The sequence below is a fragment of the Asterias amurensis genome, chromosome 18, assembly GCF_032118995.1.
Source record: "Asterias amurensis chromosome 18, ASM3211899v1".
In the NCBI taxonomy this organism is placed as follows: domain Eukaryota; kingdom Metazoa; phylum Echinodermata; class Asteroidea; order Forcipulatida; family Asteriidae; genus Asterias; species Asterias amurensis.
The window spans coordinates 16,048,397-16,065,345 of NC_092665.1; the positions used below are offsets into that span (position 1 = coordinate 16,048,397).

At 38.5% G+C, this 16,949-nt stretch overlaps 1 protein-coding gene and 14 non-coding genes across 15 annotated transcripts; all 15 read left to right on the forward strand.

The window, feature by feature from the left end:
* The first annotated feature begins 119 nt into the window (after positions 1–119).
* On the forward strand, positions 120–11,916 carry LOC139950702 (uncharacterized). The gene is made up of 5 exons (XM_071949495.1): positions 120–369; positions 6,410–6,552; positions 9,282–9,578; positions 10,051–10,325; positions 10,675–11,916. The coding sequence occupies exons 2-4, from the start codon at positions 6,462–6,464 to the stop codon at positions 10,290–10,292; spliced, it is 630 nt and encodes a 209-aa protein (XP_071805596.1). The 5' UTR covers positions 120–369; positions 6,410–6,461; the 3' UTR covers positions 10,293–10,325; positions 10,675–11,916.
* A 147-nt stretch (positions 11,917–12,063) lies between these two features.
* On the forward strand, positions 12,064–12,146 carry Trnal-cag (transfer RNA leucine (anticodon CAG)). Its single transcript has one exon. It is a non-coding gene; the product is annotated as a tRNA-Leu (tRNA).
* Positions 12,147–12,224: 78 nt separating this feature from the next.
* On the forward strand, positions 12,225–12,307 carry Trnal-cag (transfer RNA leucine (anticodon CAG)). The gene has a single exon. It is a non-coding gene; the product is annotated as a tRNA-Leu (tRNA).
* A 78-nt stretch (positions 12,308–12,385) lies between these two features.
* Trnal-cag (transfer RNA leucine (anticodon CAG)) lies at positions 12,386–12,468 on the forward strand. The gene has a single exon. It is a non-coding gene; the product is annotated as a tRNA-Leu (tRNA).
* Positions 12,469–12,546: 78 nt separating this feature from the next.
* On the forward strand, positions 12,547–12,629 carry Trnal-cag (transfer RNA leucine (anticodon CAG)). Its single transcript has one exon. It is a non-coding gene; the product is annotated as a tRNA-Leu (tRNA).
* Positions 12,630–12,711: 82 nt separating this feature from the next.
* Positions 12,712–12,794, forward strand: Trnal-cag (transfer RNA leucine (anticodon CAG)). The gene has a single exon. It is a non-coding gene; the product is annotated as a tRNA-Leu (tRNA).
* A 78-nt stretch (positions 12,795–12,872) lies between these two features.
* Positions 12,873–12,955, forward strand: Trnal-cag (transfer RNA leucine (anticodon CAG)). Its single transcript has one exon. It is a non-coding gene; the product is annotated as a tRNA-Leu (tRNA).
* Positions 12,956–13,033: 78 nt separating this feature from the next.
* Positions 13,034–13,116, forward strand: Trnal-cag (transfer RNA leucine (anticodon CAG)). The gene has a single exon. It is a non-coding gene; the product is annotated as a tRNA-Leu (tRNA).
* Positions 13,117–13,194: 78 nt separating this feature from the next.
* Positions 13,195–13,277, forward strand: Trnal-cag (transfer RNA leucine (anticodon CAG)). Its single transcript has one exon. It is a non-coding gene; the product is annotated as a tRNA-Leu (tRNA).
* An 83-nt stretch (positions 13,278–13,360) lies between these two features.
* Trnal-cag (transfer RNA leucine (anticodon CAG)) lies at positions 13,361–13,443 on the forward strand. Its single transcript has one exon. It is a non-coding gene; the product is annotated as a tRNA-Leu (tRNA).
* Positions 13,444–13,521: 78 nt separating this feature from the next.
* Positions 13,522–13,604, forward strand: Trnal-cag (transfer RNA leucine (anticodon CAG)). Its single transcript has one exon. It is a non-coding gene; the product is annotated as a tRNA-Leu (tRNA).
* An 82-nt stretch (positions 13,605–13,686) lies between these two features.
* Positions 13,687–13,769, forward strand: Trnal-cag (transfer RNA leucine (anticodon CAG)). The gene has a single exon. It is a non-coding gene; the product is annotated as a tRNA-Leu (tRNA).
* A 78-nt stretch (positions 13,770–13,847) lies between these two features.
* On the forward strand, positions 13,848–13,918 carry Trnap-cgg (transfer RNA proline (anticodon CGG)). The gene has a single exon. It is a non-coding gene; the product is annotated as a tRNA-Pro (tRNA).
* Positions 13,919–13,995: 77 nt separating this feature from the next.
* Positions 13,996–14,078, forward strand: Trnal-cag (transfer RNA leucine (anticodon CAG)). The gene has a single exon. It is a non-coding gene; the product is annotated as a tRNA-Leu (tRNA).
* An 80-nt stretch (positions 14,079–14,158) lies between these two features.
* Trnal-cag (transfer RNA leucine (anticodon CAG)) lies at positions 14,159–14,241 on the forward strand. Its single transcript has one exon. It is a non-coding gene; the product is annotated as a tRNA-Leu (tRNA).
* Positions 14,242–16,949: the final 2,708 nt, after the last annotated feature.

Genomic DNA, 16,949 nt, shown 5'->3' on the forward strand with positions numbered 1-16,949 from the left:
GTTCCATCATGAAGTGGTGGGACTGGTACAAGTCTAGCACGCCCATCTCCACGCATCTCTGATGAGGCAAAACCATGGAGATATAATAGCGACATGTCGGAAACCCAGTTGAAGCTTAGAGTACCGTGGTGAATTTGAAGCAGGAAGAGGGCTTTCGTTTCACGTCTTTGATGAACGCTTTGCTATGATGCTGATAGGTTAACCGCATAGCGTTCTCAGTTCTCCCTCTCAACCGTTTTAAGTGGGATCTTTGTACCGGCTCTAAGAGCCAGAACTCCGAGATTCACCATCACAGTCACCGTGCCGCTCTGGTAAACCCTGCCGTGTAATTCACCATTAGCACCGGGTGGACCCTCTCCGGCGTAATACGTAAGTGGTAGGACATAATTATTAGCGGCATTTCTTTGTTCGGGATGCAGTAACAATGCATTCACCGCTGTTGACTATTTGCCTGTAAGAGTCACTTTGAACTCTTTTCATATTCAGATTTTGTTTTTTCAATCAATTAGATGGAATGTTATTCACTGCACGAATAAATTCATGTTCTGCAGCGGTTTCTGAATAATTGCTACAAGTACAATACGTTGTCGTTATCACTCAATCTCAATACCGTCATTTTCAAATAAATTTCCGCTCTTAACTTTTATTAAAGTATTGCCGTGTGAGTGTTGTGCTTTTGACTAAAGATAAAATCTTTCAAATTGAATTTTCTAATTTGTGTATACACCATCCACCCGACAGGGGAAATAACGCTTTCAAACCTTTTAACGTTAAAGGCATTCTACACGGTTTGAAAGGGGTAAAATATATTGTTTAATTCGATTTAAAGTCACCTGGAAATATAATTTGTTTTCTTTCAAACATAAGAGTGTATGCTTACGAACAATAAAATTTTTTTTTTAGTAATTGTTTGTCACGATTTATATGTTTAAAAAATATATAAAGTTGTTTGGGGGGCTGACTCCGCCTACCCCTTTTGTGACGTCAATCGAGGCAGACTTTGCCTGCAATGCGTATAGTAAACACACGTGCAAAGTACATGTACGTCCAAGTCGTGAGTTGGTACGTTTCAAAAAGTGTTTTTTGCATTTAGCAGCAATACACCTGGTCGGCATTGCCGGAAAAAAAAAAAAAAAAAAAAAAATCTTTTTTTTGAAACGTACAAACTCACGAGTTGGTCCGTACATGTACTTTGCAATTGTGTTTACTCTACGCATTACAGGCAAAGTCTGCCTCGATTGACGTCACGAACAGCGCCCTCTCGGGTCGGGGTCTACTCTTAAATTTGTAAATAACATAAGAACGGATAGTTATCTGTTTATTCACATTCCACTCATCAAAACACATATATTAGTGACAAAAGCTTTATTTTGAAAAAATACCACTTCCAGGTGACTTTAAATCTACTGATTATGACGTTTATTTTATAATGATTTTTTTTTGTGAACTAAATTTTATTTCCCTCTGAAATAAAAGTCTTATACTAGGAAACTGTATCTGAAAAAAAAACCTAAGCACAGCTGATTTTGGTGGTAACAACCAAAATCCAGGACAAGCTGATAATGTATAAACGGTCTTCACTATTTTCATCTGACTCAGACAGCGGAATAAGCCCGCATTTTCGCAGGTTTATAATTTCATGGTTGAACACACAAGCCATGAATGGTATATGTGACTACTATAGCAAAAACGTTTAATACCCTTCAAACAAAACAGCTTTCATGAGCTAGCCATAATAATTAATGTACAAAAAATCGCTACATTTCGGATTTACCTAAGCCATTTACTGCTTCGCGTTACGTAAATACAATCTTTAATGAATGTGTACAAATCCAGTTTCTTTAAAAAAATCGGCCAATTCAGAGCGTTATAAAAGGAATTTCTATCAGAATAAAAATTTGCAGGCACAATACTCTCCCTCATAAATTGAAACAGAAGAGTAAAACACAATGATATAAATAGAGGCTATATATAATTTATGTTTCAGGGTATTGTGGACTGTTTTTGATGTCAGTTGTTAGCAAATTGTTCCATTTTGACCAACACATATTGATCTAAAGATTCACCAGGTTTCTGCGTGCACTGGTGACCAATCGGCAAGATGTATTTTCAGATCGAATCCATCATAATTATGACACTTGCTTTTCAAACCATATTTTGGCGAAACTGACAAGCATGGAAAGATTCTGAAGCTGCAAAGTTAACTCTCGAACCGGAATGGTTTCCCTGGTAACCACTTTAAATGCAAAACATATGACATTATTTTTTTAGTGGCGGTCGGGAATGGTCTACGCTGGGTTGGGTGCTCATGCAAACTGATGACATTTATATGTCATACACTTACGGGGGCAGCCGTTGTTATGGTTGTTCATAAAGGCAATCTTTAAGGTCAGCCAGGTAATGCAGTATTTGACCTTTTTCGATAGTCAGCCATTGCTTTCTTTTTCCAAATGTTCGTAATTATTGTAGGAACCTTAGGGGCCTCTGGCACCAAGAGTAATACGGGTGTACCTCATTCTCAAATTACATTGTCTGTCTTCTCACTCTTTGGACGAATGAAACTTGGCTGGTGTCGAACAAACTAATAATACATGAACTTCAAAGTTATGGTGGCCCTAATATTTGAGATCAAATAATGTCACTCGTGAAAATAAAATGTTGAATAAGTAACCAGTTCCCAGTTCCCAATTCACCTTTCACATTGATTTCTTATGTAGGCCTTTTAGGCAGGGAATCCGAACACACATCACCGCCATCAACACAGTTTAATTGTCTTCAAAATAACTACATACGTAAATCGCAGTACTACAGTTCGAACAATGGTGTTTAGTTAGGTCAAAGGTGAACATGACTAAATTCGGATTTGCCGGTAGGCATTCTCTGCAGAGTAATATTCACATAAAATATTACATAACTGCACCTTTAAAGGGAACTTATACCTTTGGAGTTTTGAACCGTTCGATTTTTTTAATCCTAAATGTAGATAAAAAAAAAACTAACCTGGGAAAATTTAATTTTAAAAGGTGGTTGCATTTTTTAGATATCGCCGATAATCCAGAGCGGTTTAGTCCGCGCATGTTAAAAAAAAAATCATTCGTAATTGGAATAAACATTGATTGTAGGAAACATTTGTGGCAGTAACGTGTCTAAATTCAAATTTGGGGGGATAAAAACCCGATATGGCATTTTCCATAACCAAATTAGTTTGAGGTGAAATGGTTCTCAAAAAAGCTTTGTACTTTCGAAAGCTGCTGCCAGCTGTACGTTTGTATTGCCATTCATTTTAGGAGTAAGTACGAAATGTGTACAAAATATTCACTTTAAAAGATTCGTGATCAAGAGTGGATGCTGAAAGTACATTTCCTGAGTTTAAAAAATACCATCTGTCAACCATTTTCATACGGCGAAACATGACGTCTGCGCATGATGAACCAAAAGTTTTTTTTTTTTTTTTACCTCGGGTCATTTTACGCGGGCCGGGGAGGAGGCGTGTTGCATATCCGGGAGTTATTATGTGATCAGTTAAAGGTTTCGTGTGATCTAATTAATTTGGATCATTGAGAGTAAGGTTGTCACACTTTCTAAAAAGCAATTAATCTAAGTTAATAGAAAAATACGAACAGGTGACATGTATTGGGTTTGTTTGTGAATATTGGGCTTGGATGGGACATTTTTAATTTGCAGAGTGAAACAGTTTCTATTGTTTGCAATTTTATTTTTAATTGGAAAATATATAGGGCATGCAGATGATTATGAAGACATGTTTTTTTTTATCTTTAGAGGAAATATTGTTTTGTATTTTGCAAGATCTATAAAACTGTCCTTACGAAACAGATTTCTGCACACGTACCACCGGATTAGTTGCAACTTGTTGGCCTAAAATGACCGTACAATCTCAACACTTCCAATTAATTGCTCAATGATACATGAAGGTCACTCAAGTTCCGTGTTTTACCGGATCAGTTCCGGTTGTCAAAGTAAAAACCCATGTAAAACCATACGATCCGGTCACTCCGTAACCTTTTTATTCCGCCACAATGTTAAAATTAGCGTCTCGACAATCCGGACCTTACGGGTTCCTAAACCAATTTGCTTCGATTTTGATGCGACGTGTGATGTTCACTTTACACCACACTCTGCGAACACCCCCTCCCCTTTCTCCAACAACCTTTCTTCTTTAAGATGACAGGAGTGTGGGGACTGTGGGTAGGGTAGAACTTTACCATGGCAACAGATATGCGTGACTAGGATGCTTATGATGAAGTGTTTTTTTGGAGACCGTCTGCTGGCGGAGCAATGTCTGCTGATTAAACATGCTATGGAGATGCGTCAAGCTGTGTGGACTATATAGTCTCGCTCTCTGATATTGTTAAAGGAATAGTATCAGTTAACCGAAATGCACTGCTGCATCTTCGTCATGCTCCCTGGCGTGGCTCCAAAAGGGGGCCTGCCGTCGATTTCACAAAGAGTTAGGACTCGTCTTATCTCGAGTTAGGACGAGTAACTCGTCCTAACTTAGGATTAATCTTAAGGTCTGCATGCTACAGTGCAGGGTTGTGACTCGTCCTAAGTCATAAGATTTATGATTCCTCAGTTAGGAAGAGTTTTGTGAAATCGACGGCTGACTAGTTTTGTCGCGATACAAACTTTCAAAAATCAAGTTGCAGAGCCCTTTGTCTTTTTTGACAAAATTTGATTATTTCCTGATTTTCATTTGAAGGTGTCAACCTGAGGTCTTGGTACAACCGAATTTATTCCACGGTATACCTTTGATATTAAGCATCAAGCAATGCCTTTAATACAGTGTCCGTGATTCGCAAATGTCATGATGTATTGGCAAGAAATGTCAGTGTTTAGGAACAGACGTGCAATTGGGTCATGACATTGACATCATTTCTAGAAACTAAGTCAGAGGAATGAACAAACTGCCTTCGTATTTGTAGACAACACTTCTGTGCCACAAAAATATTTATTTGTATTCCGTGTCTCAGTATTCAGGGAATGTTTAAAGGTGTAATCATTATTATTTTTGTTTGTAATTGTGTAAAAAAAAAAATAATAAAAAAAGGGTTTCAAGGGGGGGGGGTATTGTAGACAGTACGGCCTAATAATTAGTGTGATTTTGGAGATAGTATGAACGCCAAAACGAAATGTGCGTTTTTTAGGGTTTTTTTCAAATACAGTTTTCTCGAATATGACTTCATTTCAGAAAAAAAAAATCAGGAAGTTTCTTTTTAATCCAGAAGAACAAAAAATGATCTTTAGTAACTCTTAAATTGAGAACATCCTCAACAAAAACAACAACTTCAAACGTACATTGATAGTTTAAATTTGTTGAATATTTTCTTAATTGTCATAAAATCCCATGCTGCCATGTTATAATCAATCGTATAATCAATGTTCAGGTCACAAGACCACGGACAGTCTTAGATCTTGCCTTTAGCTCTCCTCAAGTGCGCGGGCGGGAACACCATTAATTACGGTCGCTGTTTTTTGATGAATAGCCTTCGTTTTCCGAGATCATAAATTTTGTTAAAAATTGTGTATTGCCGTTGTCCAAACAAACTCCGCCTTGGGAGTACTTGTAATTCAATTCACCCGACCTTGTTTCGGAGATAAATAAATTTGTCAAACGGTTATATTGTACCCCACCATTTTGCTACATCATATTAAGGTATATGGTAATAAGTTTCAAAATGGCAATAAGAAACTTATTGGTTTAGAAAGCCTACATTGCTTTCGACAGTAAAAAAACTTCGGATAAACAAATTATTTTAGCATGTAAAAAAGTATTTGCATGACATTTTTTTACTCATTTCGTAAAAACTAGACCACCCAAGCATCTAATATTTTGAGGTACACTTTCTACCATTATTATCTTCAAACGGTGTAAGTGTAAGGTAAATCTGTGGACATTGTGTTTTGTGTTACAAAAAGTACCAAGATCTTGTAAGTATCGATGGTTATCTAAAGTATCGGTTGTTATGCCCCAAATTTGGATCTTCTCAGATTGTGCATTCCCATTAGGGATCATTCTTGCTACGGATTTTCAGCGATATCTCAAAAACTAGACCAAATGAAAACTTCACACTATATGCAATGTCCTCCGGATAGTATTGCCTATAGAGGACATGATTGCATGTGGCAGACATTTGATCGAACTATAAATAGTGATCCAATAAGCAATCATGCGCCACTAGCTTACTAAATAAATGTGGGTTAGTATAAAATTTGCCCACACCTGTTTCTAAATATCAAAACATTATTTAAAGGCCAATGCTTGGTTTGCTGTTTCAACAAAATACCTATCCAGTAACAGCCAAAATAGTCATCACATAAACATTTTTCATGATATTTTTGAAACTTCATTCGTTATCTAGCATGGTTTTGTTGTTTTCACTGTCTCCAGGTTGGCCAACGGGAAATATTCACAGCTAACCGTGTGTTTCTCATTCGGTGGGATGTTTTCTTCAACTCCGGTCCACGTTCTGCTTCCTGTGGCTTGGCAGTTACTTGTGACGGTACTGTGCCTTACTGACAGCCCAAAGAGAGGTGAGTAGTGTGTCTGTACATACTCGTCACAAATCCCGGGTCAAACTTGTCCAGGGTGAAAATTGTCCCTGATCAAAGTTTTCCCGGGTGAAAACTTTCCCGGATCAAAATTGCCTCGGTAAAAAAATTTACTCCGATACTGATCAATTTCTTAGTCAGGCTGATCCACTTTATTTGTCAAAAATTGTTTTTCTTTTATATTGATGTTTCGATTGACAAACTTCTGGATAATTTTTGACACAGATCGTTGGTCACACTGACCCAGAAATTGGTCAGTGTTGTTGGTAATTGGTTCCGGGTCAATTCTGACCAGGGACTTTCTAGTTGTGTATCATTTATGTTGATTTGATGTGTTTGATACCCCAGTCACCTTTTCTTCATACGCAAAAGACATTTTTTGTACAAACTTTTGCATAAGAAAGTCAGCTTTAAAAAAATTACGCACGGATTTCGTATCATTTTGTGTTAGCCATGTCTTTTACAGGACGCCATAAGCGCCGACTTTGGCAGTAAGCAGATCGAGTCATAATAAGAATCCGTGTTTTTTCTGATCGGGCTGGTTGTACAAAAACACAATGTTTTTTTTTAATTTAAATCTTCGACTAACGGCGTGGAACAAATTAATAATTGAACCAGAGAGGACGAAAATGCTAGGGAATTGAAGGACACGTTAATAATTCATTGCTAAATAAATTTTAGATGGTGTGAGATATGAATAATATATTACATTTTAATAAATTTCATAATAATATTCCCACTTTAAGTATGATTTCTGGCGGTGCTTTTATTATGTTTCATAATAACATTCCCATCTAAGTACGATTTTGAGTGGTTTTAAAGTCTTGGCCATTACATGAATCCCTACTTACTGTGAATTAAAGATGTATGTAATATATTTTACAATAGCCGTAAATTTTTAGAGAAAAGTGAAAATAAAATCCAAAACGATGTTTTCAGGAGAGTCGCGTAAATACGTTGTACATGCTTAAATAATAATCGTCTCCTGAAACGGAAATAATTTTCATAACATTGTTTTACTCATTTTTCAAAAACTACAGCACCTCAGCAAGTAATATTTTGAGGGAAGCTTTCTACTATCATTATCTTCAAACCGATTACATTTAATGTAAATCTGTGGACATTGGGCTTTGTGTCCTTCAAAAGGTTCCAAACCCTTTAAGTGAGGGGAGCAATTTATCCTAGAGCTTACTATGCCGAGATTGCCTTGCTTTCAACCATGCAATTGCTTCTCTCATGAGGATGCACAAGACGATTGCCGTGCTCTAAAAGATGCACAAGACGATTGCTGCAAATTGGTTGCGTTCGTCTTGATGTTGAGGATGAAGAGGTGACGATTAGGTGTTTCCACACAATAATTTAACCACAAAAACAAAAATTCTCGGCTTTTGTTTTTAACACCTACACACAGCTGAGGGCTCCGTGATGATTTCAAGATGTATCTCCTTTGACTATCTTGTAAAGACTCGTGTTGAGTTTGTTTAGCTTATAAACAGAGAAGCAGGCTCGTTTGGGATTTCAACATAGACGCATACATAATCCATCTGTAATTCTTCCGTCGTAGTTAATGAACATTGCCCTCAGCCTAAGGACCTTGTCAATTCGCACGAGATCCAGGAAGGCAGCTCTTACACGGCGGCATATAGAGTAAACACGCGTTTGAATAAAATTTGAAACGCATTGACCAGAATCTAATTGCAGTAAGTTACATGTTGTAAATCGATTGAATATAGTGCAGTACCTCAGTATCGAGTTTTTTCCTCTCCAACCCCCCCCCCCCCCTGCTCTACTGTTGATCTCTCGGTTTGTACCATCATGCCACGGAATCCAACACTTAATAATACCACCTGTCAATCATACTGCACTACTGTGTGCGTGCGTATGTTTCTTAGCTCCGTTTTAAAGAGCAATATGTTTGGATATTAAGTTAAACTAATTTGCACTGCATCGAGGAAAACGATGTATGTTAACCGGATCAAGGGTTGGACAACTCTGCGTGGTATTAAAACACACCAACACTGCAAAATAATGAGGTGTTAAAATCGATACCATGAGTTTTGTCACCAAGTATAGAATAATTTAATCTTTCAATAAAAACGATCGTCGAAAATGCAACACTAAACAACATTTAAAAAATGTTAGCTGTACAGTTTGACGTTTGACATCTGAGCCTGCAAGGAAAGGTCTCTTTTAGTGCAGCCAGCCTATGGACTTATTCAAGAATAAAGAAACCTCTCCCGCAACCAAATCCAAAGCCCGAAACCCAAACCTCTAAAATAAGGTGACGTGTTCTTCCCTTGAAGAAGCGTTTGTTTTCCCTAACATGGAAACTAATAATGCAATAGACATCGACTTCTTAGTCTCACGTAATTGGCAATAATTGTGCATACTGGCGGGGGACATTCGTTTTCCGCTTTCGTGAAATTATTAACTAGAGTTGTACAGGTCTTTCGGTGAAAACGCAAAATAATTTCTGATATCATAATTCTCTTCAAAGTTACTGTTTTCACCTAGAATCGTTTTGCCCAATGCTGTCTCTGATTTTTGGACTCTTGTCGTGTTGTACAGAATTAAAAATCTCTGCCAGTATATCTCTATCCACTTAACCCTTGACGAGTCCTGCTTCGAGTCCGGCCTCATTAAACCAGACATGGCGACTACCAGTTCGATTTACTATAACTCTCATTCCTCGCCATTTTGTTTCTCCGCAGCTATGCCATCGATACCTCTCAACCTCACCCTGGTTCATAACCCTCCACTCTACTACAAGGAAGCCGAGATCAGCTGGTCTCCGGGGAATCCCCATGAACCCTTAACCGATTACATCATCGTCAACAGAGCCGAGGGGAGCGACACCAAAGCCGTGACCCGCATTGACCCCGAGTATACGTCATTCACATTGAAGGATTTAAAAGAAGAGACGAAGTATGTTGTGTACGTCAAGGCAGCGATTGGGAACGACCACAGCGAGGGCAGCTCCAAACTGGAATTTAACACCCAAAGTAAAAGTACGTGAGTTAGATTAGATTAAACTAGATTATATTAAATTAGATTGAATTAGACTAAAACGTTATTATCTATCATCTAGGGGAAAATAAGAATGGCCTTCAAAAAAAATTAAGCCACAAAAAGGTAGCTAGTTAGCTAGTTAGCTTACTTGGTAAGCCAGATATAAAGAATTTAAAATTGAGTCACTCAAGAAAAGTATAACTTTCTATACCAGTGTTTAATTTCATAAATTTCACCCGTTATAGCTGGAGAAGGCCTTTTGCTATTGAATGTTGCCACCATTATGCAATTTAATGGGAGACTTTCGAACGCTAGGTGGCAGCAGACTGACTTGGTAAATTGTTGTTGTTGTTCTGAGCACGAGCACATCAACTAAGAATAATGGATTTACCTGGTAAGTCTGCTGCCACCTAGCGTCTTCAAAGTCCCCCATTATTTAAAAACAATACCGATTCCTTTTACCACCACTAGGGGGCCTCCACCGCACCTTCACAACGACTGCAGCCGACATTCTAATCCTCCTGATGGTTTTGGCGGTCTGGTTTGGCGCCCTTTCTCTCTTCATACGCACATGGAGGAAAAAGATGAACGGTCACGTGTCACAATCTTCCAGCAACGCGGGAACCCCGGTACGCCTGCGCAGTCGGTACAGGAAACCATGGATGTGGTCACAAAAGCGCCGTCCGGACCACCGTGGATACCCGATGACATGATATGATGACGTCACATCTAAGTACTATTGTCTGGTAAGCTGAACCCCTTGTTGAATAAAAAATCAAATTTTACCATTCTGTTCGAGTCAATGGGGTTCCCTTGAGACAGCGGACAAGTCTATGTTGTCCTTAATCCAGCGAATAAACGACCTTTCCTTGATGGCCACTTAAACTTTCATAATTATTTATGTGTTATTTTTGGCGTATTCTTAAGTCAAAAGAAAAGGGATTTTAACGAAATTCCAACACAAAGTAATTTAAAAGATGCTTAATTAGCAACTTGGTAATCGGCAGTGTAACGCACTTTGGGTAAAGTAAAACATAATTATGCCATGTTCATAATTTTTGAGAGGTTCTGACAGTTTTCCTTTTCATTTTTCAGCTGAGAATATTAATTAACGGAGTCTTGTTGATTTGAACATCTCTGTCTACCATTCGGTTTGCCGTTGGAGGAATCGTGACGGGTGCTGAGGCTAGTTAGCACCGCGACGTTGAGGGCGTTGATCATTTCGACGTTGATGACGGTGTTTATGTCGCCGTTGAGGGCGTCAGTTTTATCGAGGAAACGGATATTACAACTTTGAGGTCTTGATGATGGATATGAATTGCAATTACGGTCGACGGTGCCTAATTACCTTTCATTAATATAATAATGGTAATCATCTTTGGTAACTGCCTGCAATATTAAGCGTCTTTAACTTTCCAAACGTCACAAGCAGTATGATGCTTTTGCATCAGTGCGCCCTCCCTGAAAATCAGTCCACTCTGACTGGGAAACTGTGTGTGTTTCTTCAGCAGTATGAAGTTGAATATTGATTCTACTCGATAAAGCGTTTTTAAGAGGTAGAACAGTTAAGCAACGAGAGAGAACAATACCTACTCTGACAGATGTCATCGGTGACATTATGATTGGAAGGAATCGAGGAAACTGGGCGCCCTCTGTATGAGACATGTTTCGGCGGGTTAATAATGCCCTTTGTTGATTGGTTAACCCGAACATCTGACGTCAAATGATCGAAGCTCGTGATTAACGCCCGATACCGGCTTTTATAAAGCCTAGCAGTTACCGACCAGATGTATTTTTTGACCTTGCATGCCATAATAATGTGTGGATTATACAATGATTCCAAATGTGGTCTTTTGTGGATGTTCTATGTTTCATTGGGGATAAATTTATAACAACATTGATCATTTATTTCATTTTCAATTCATGACGCAACATGACTGAAATCTGTTTGGGCTCACTATGTTCGTGTCCATTTTGATCGGTTGAGAGAGCACTGTTAACATTTACTCATACAATATTTAACACTTTAACACTCCGTATTTTCTTGTAAACGAACATTTCGAACTTGTATGATTAACTTTTTAAGAAAGTTGAAATTTTGTCTGAAAAGGAAATCTCTGCATCAAATGTTGTACTATTCTCAATTAATAGTTAAAAAAATAACTAAAGGACAATCTCTTCGCCCTTCACTGCTAAAAATACTTTATGTATGATTATAAAACACACGTAATTTCCATCACATATTTAGTCCAAAAACCATGAATTGCTACATAAGATGCATTTTTGAATGTCGACGCCAGTGATTACTTAATAAAATTCGTTGTTAATGAGTCTGGATAGCGACCCCGATCTCTTGCTTCGTGGATCTGTGAATAAAATAAAATAAAACAACAAAAAATGATTTATGAAATCACGTACATGTCTTTTGTTAAGAAGTATGTTAGTATTTTGTTATATGCATTTAACAAGGCCAAGAAACAACCAGTCAGGATGGCCGAGCGGTCTAAGGCGCTACGTTCAGGTCGTAGTCTACTCTGTAGGCGTGGGTTCGAATCCCACTTCTGACAAAATAGTTTTAGATTTTTGGTATAATCAAATAAAAAGTGCAAAATTATTATTTTAAAAACAAAGATAACAAACAACAAGTCAGGATGGCCGAGCGGTCTAAGGCGCTACGTTCAGGTCGTAGTCTACTCTGTAGGCGTGGGTTCGAATCCCACTTCTGACAAAATAGTTTTAGATTTTTGGTATAATCAAATAAAAAGTGCAAAATTATTATTTTAAAAACAAAGATAACAAACAACAAGTCAGGATGGCCGAGCGGTCTAAGGCGCTACGTTCAGGTCGTAGTCTACTCTGTAGGCGTGGGTTCGAATCCCACTTCTGACAAAATAGTTTTAGATTTTTGGTATAATCAAATAAAAAGTGCAAAATTATTATTTTAAAAACAAAGATAACAAACAACAAGTCAGGATGGCCGAGCGGTCTAAGGCGCTACGTTCAGGTCGTAGTCTACTCTGTAGGCGTGGGTTCGAATCCCACTTCTGACAAAATAGTTTTAGATTTTTGGTATAAAAAATAATAATAAAAAGTGCAAAATTATTGTTTAAAAACAAAGATAACAAACACCGAGTCAGGATGGCCGAGCGGTCTAAGGCGCTACGTTCAGGTCGTAGTCTACTCTGTAGGCGTGGGTTCGAATCCCACTTCTGACAAAATAGTTTTAGATTTTTGGTATAATCAAATAAAAAGTGCAAAATTATTATTTTAAAAACAAAGATAACAAACAACAAGTCAGGATGGCCGAGCGGTCTAAGGCGCTACGTTCAGGTCGTAGTCTACTCTGTAGGCGTGGGTTCGAATCCCACTTCTGACAAAATAGTTTTAGATTTTTGGTATAATCAAATAAAAAGTGCAAAATTATTATTTTAAAAACAAAGATAACAAACAACAAGTCAGGATGGCCGAGCGGTCTAAGGCGCTACGTTCAGGTCGTAGTCTACTCTGTAGGCGTGGGTTCGAATCCCACTTCTGACAACATAGTTTTTGATTTTTGGTATAATAAAATAAAAAGTGAAAAATTATTATTTTAAAAACAAAGATAATAAACACCAAGTCAGGATGGCCGAGCGGTCTAAGGCGCTACGTTCAGGTCGTAGTCTACTCTGTAGGCGTGGGTTCGAATCCCACTCCTGACAAAATAGTTTTAGATTTTTGGTATAAAAAATAATAATAAAAAGTGCAAAATTATTGTTTTAAAAACAAAGATAAGACACAACCAGCCAGGATGGCTGAGCGGTCTAAGGCGCTACGTTCAGGTCGTAGTCTACTCTGTAGGCGTCGGTTCGAATCCCACTTCTGACAAAACAGTTTTAGATTTTTGGTATAATAAAGTAAAAAGTGCAATTTTTTTGTTTTAAAAACAAAGATAATAAACAACAAGTCAGGATGGCCGAGCGGTCTAAGGCGCTACGTTCAGGTCGTAGTCTACTCTGTAGGCGTGGGTTCGAATCCCACTTCTGACAAAATAGTTTTAGATTTTTGGTATAAAAAATAATAATAAAAAGTGCAAAATTATTGTTTAAAAACAAAGATAATAAACACCGAGTCAGGATGGCCGAGCGGTCTAAGGCGCTACGTTCAGGTCGTAGTCTACTCTGTAGGCGTGGGTTCGAATCCCACTCCTGGCAAAATAGTTTTAGATTTTTGGTATAATAAAATAAAAAGTGCAAAATCATTGTTTTAAAAACAAAGATAAGTCACAACCAGTCAGGATAGCCGAGCGGTCTAAGGCGCTACGTTCGGTCTGTAGGCGTGGGTTCGAATCCCACTCCTGACAAAATAGTTTTAGATTTTTGGTATAATAAAATAAAAAGTGCACAATTATTGTTTGAAAACAAAGATAATAAACAACAAGTCAGGATGGCCGAGCGGTCTAAGGCGCTACGTTCAGGTCGTAGTCTACTCCGTAGGCGTGGGTTCGAATCCCACTTCTGACAAAATAGTTTTAGATTTTTGGTAAAATAAAAAATAAAAAGTGCAAAATTATTGTTTTAAAAACAAAGATAATAACCAACAAGTCAGGATGGCCGAGCGGTCTAAGGCGCTACGTTCAGGTCGTAGTCTACTCTGTAGGCGTGGGTTCGAATCCCACTCCTGACAAAATGGTTTTTTTCCTACTTCACTCACTATATTTGACGAATAGAAAATTTGTCCAATGTTCCATTTTCGAGTTTTATTTTTAATTATTTATCGAAATAAACAAATCGATACATATTATCAAACGACTATTGTTCACTGCCTCGAAATCAGGCCAGGTGCATTGGGTTTCAATTCATTTCAAAGAGTATCGATTTTTGATTATAGTTTTGTTCGGAGAAAAAAACAAATTATAGAATGTAACATTGCTGTTTCAACAATGGGCGTTTCGATTGGATTGTACTGTTGTTGTGTTAATGATACGCTATTGATGACGAAGGTATATGTTTGTTTAGGACGGTATTGAAATAGTTCTTTTCGAAATCTGCTTTTTCCGAATAAAAATAGACTTGATCCACGTCACGATTGTCTCCACTCGTCCCTATATGGTCTTTATTCCAGACGTTTTTATTGGTAACTGATTTTGAGAACCTATTTGAGGTACGCTACTGCAGATGTCGTTCCTTGTCTAACTGACCGTAATGGCGACTACGTGAAACCCGTGTTATCATACCACAGACTCTGACGAGGTTTGGAGCCAAAATGCTTGGGAGAACAACTGGGGAGGAATCAGACAAAATGACGGTTCACTTTATGTTTCTGGCTGTGGTGGTTGTCTTGTCAATTTCTCCATTTGCATCGCAAACAGGTAGGTTAATTATTTATCTATTGGCATGGTGTATTTCCGAAAATAAATAAGTGAATAAAAAATCCATACATTTAGTATAAACACACATTGCTACAGAATGATATGAGTCGTGCCAAGTCTTTTGGAAAACCTCATGCAATTGTTTGAACTGCAACCGTCTAAAAATTATATGCCCAAAATGGTCACAGAGATCCCTTTTGTACACATTGTTTTCCTCTTGTACATAAGTATGTAGCCATCAACCCCCCCCCCCCCCCGACAGTTTTCTTTAAAGAATTCCTAAGATTCCGACCACACAATGGATACACAATAGATGGTACATCATGCTCTATATTCAGAATCAAACGTATTATAATAAGACGGTGCATAACTTGATTCGCATCTTGCAAAAGAGCAAAGCATATCGTGAAAGCAAACTACAATTCCTCAAGAACAGTATAAGTGGTGAGCCTAACATTGGTAACATTTGGGGAAAATGTTCACAGAATTGCACATTAATGATATGGCTTTGGTGTTTCACTCATGTAATTTTCACCTTTTATTGACCAATTCTTTGTATCTGTATTAACAGACTCTACCACGAAAAATGAACCGTTCGAAAGTGGCAGGCCTACAACGCAAAGTCAGTCAACATCGTTGCCGGTACCCACGACGCAGTTTTCGCTCACCAATGTCACCATGATGTCACACGGGACCAATGACAGCCAATCGACGACACAGCCAGTAGAAATTGTTTCACAGGGAACACAAAATGTGACCGGTGTATTAATCCCGAGTGAGTTAAACAACACAACAGCTTCTCAAAACCAACAAGGAACAACAAGCTTAGGCAAGACGACACCGCAGACAACTTTTGGTCTTAGTTTGGCGGGAACGAATAATGGAACAACTGCTAGACCCGATGGGGTTAACACAACAATGTCAAAAGGGGCTAATGGCAGCGATTCGACGACACAGACGACTGAAACTATTTTACCTGGAGGACAAAACTCGACCATTGCAACACTCCCGAGTGGGCTTAACACAACAACAGTATCTCAAAATCTGCAAGGAACAACCAGTGTAGGCCAGACGACATCACACACAACTTTGCCACTCAGTTTTGCGGTAACGAAAAATGACACAACTGCTAGACCCGATGGGACGGTCAATACAACGATGTCACATGGGACCAGTGACAGCGATTTAACGACACGGACGACGGAAACTATATTACCTGGAACACGAAATTCGACCATTGCAACCCTCCCGAGTGAGTTAAACATCACAACATCATCTCAAGATCAACAAAGAACAACAAGTTTAGGCAAGACGACATCGCACACAACTTTGGCACTTAGTTTGAATAATGAAACAACTGCGAGATCTGATTGGGCTAATTCAACAATTGCGTCGATCACTACTGAGTCTGTAACAACCAACAACACACAGTCATTCATTTCGTCAAATCATACCTCTGCAGGAACCACATACAATTCAGACATTCCTCTAACGGATACTTCGACACTTTCCATCCATACAAATGAAACGATCACAACCTCGTCCCCAAACCAGACGTCACCTCAGAACGAGACACAGTCGCCATTTGTTACGGCAACACCCAACTCGTCCCCTAACTCCACAGGAATGGATGAGAATATGACCAGCACGTGGACAACTCGACCACTCCAATCAGATGAGGTTAATGAGCAAACTTCGGGAGTCACACAAGAAATCCTAGTTGGAAATAGCACAGTGCCAACATCCCTATCGCCGAACAATAATTTGACGACCACAAATTCAGTTTCAGACAGTAATTCGACAGAAGCCATGGAAAGTGCGCCTTCTACGACACTGAAAGGAACACCAACCGCAGCTTTTAACATTTCGTCCTTGCTTCCTGGTAAAGAACTTACAACTCCTACACCTACCATCGACTCTTATGTAAATGCTACAATGCAAGTTTCTACAATGCCAATGAACATAACGCTTCCAGTGACATCAACACTACCATTTTCAGAAGTGTCGACAACGATCAGTGCTG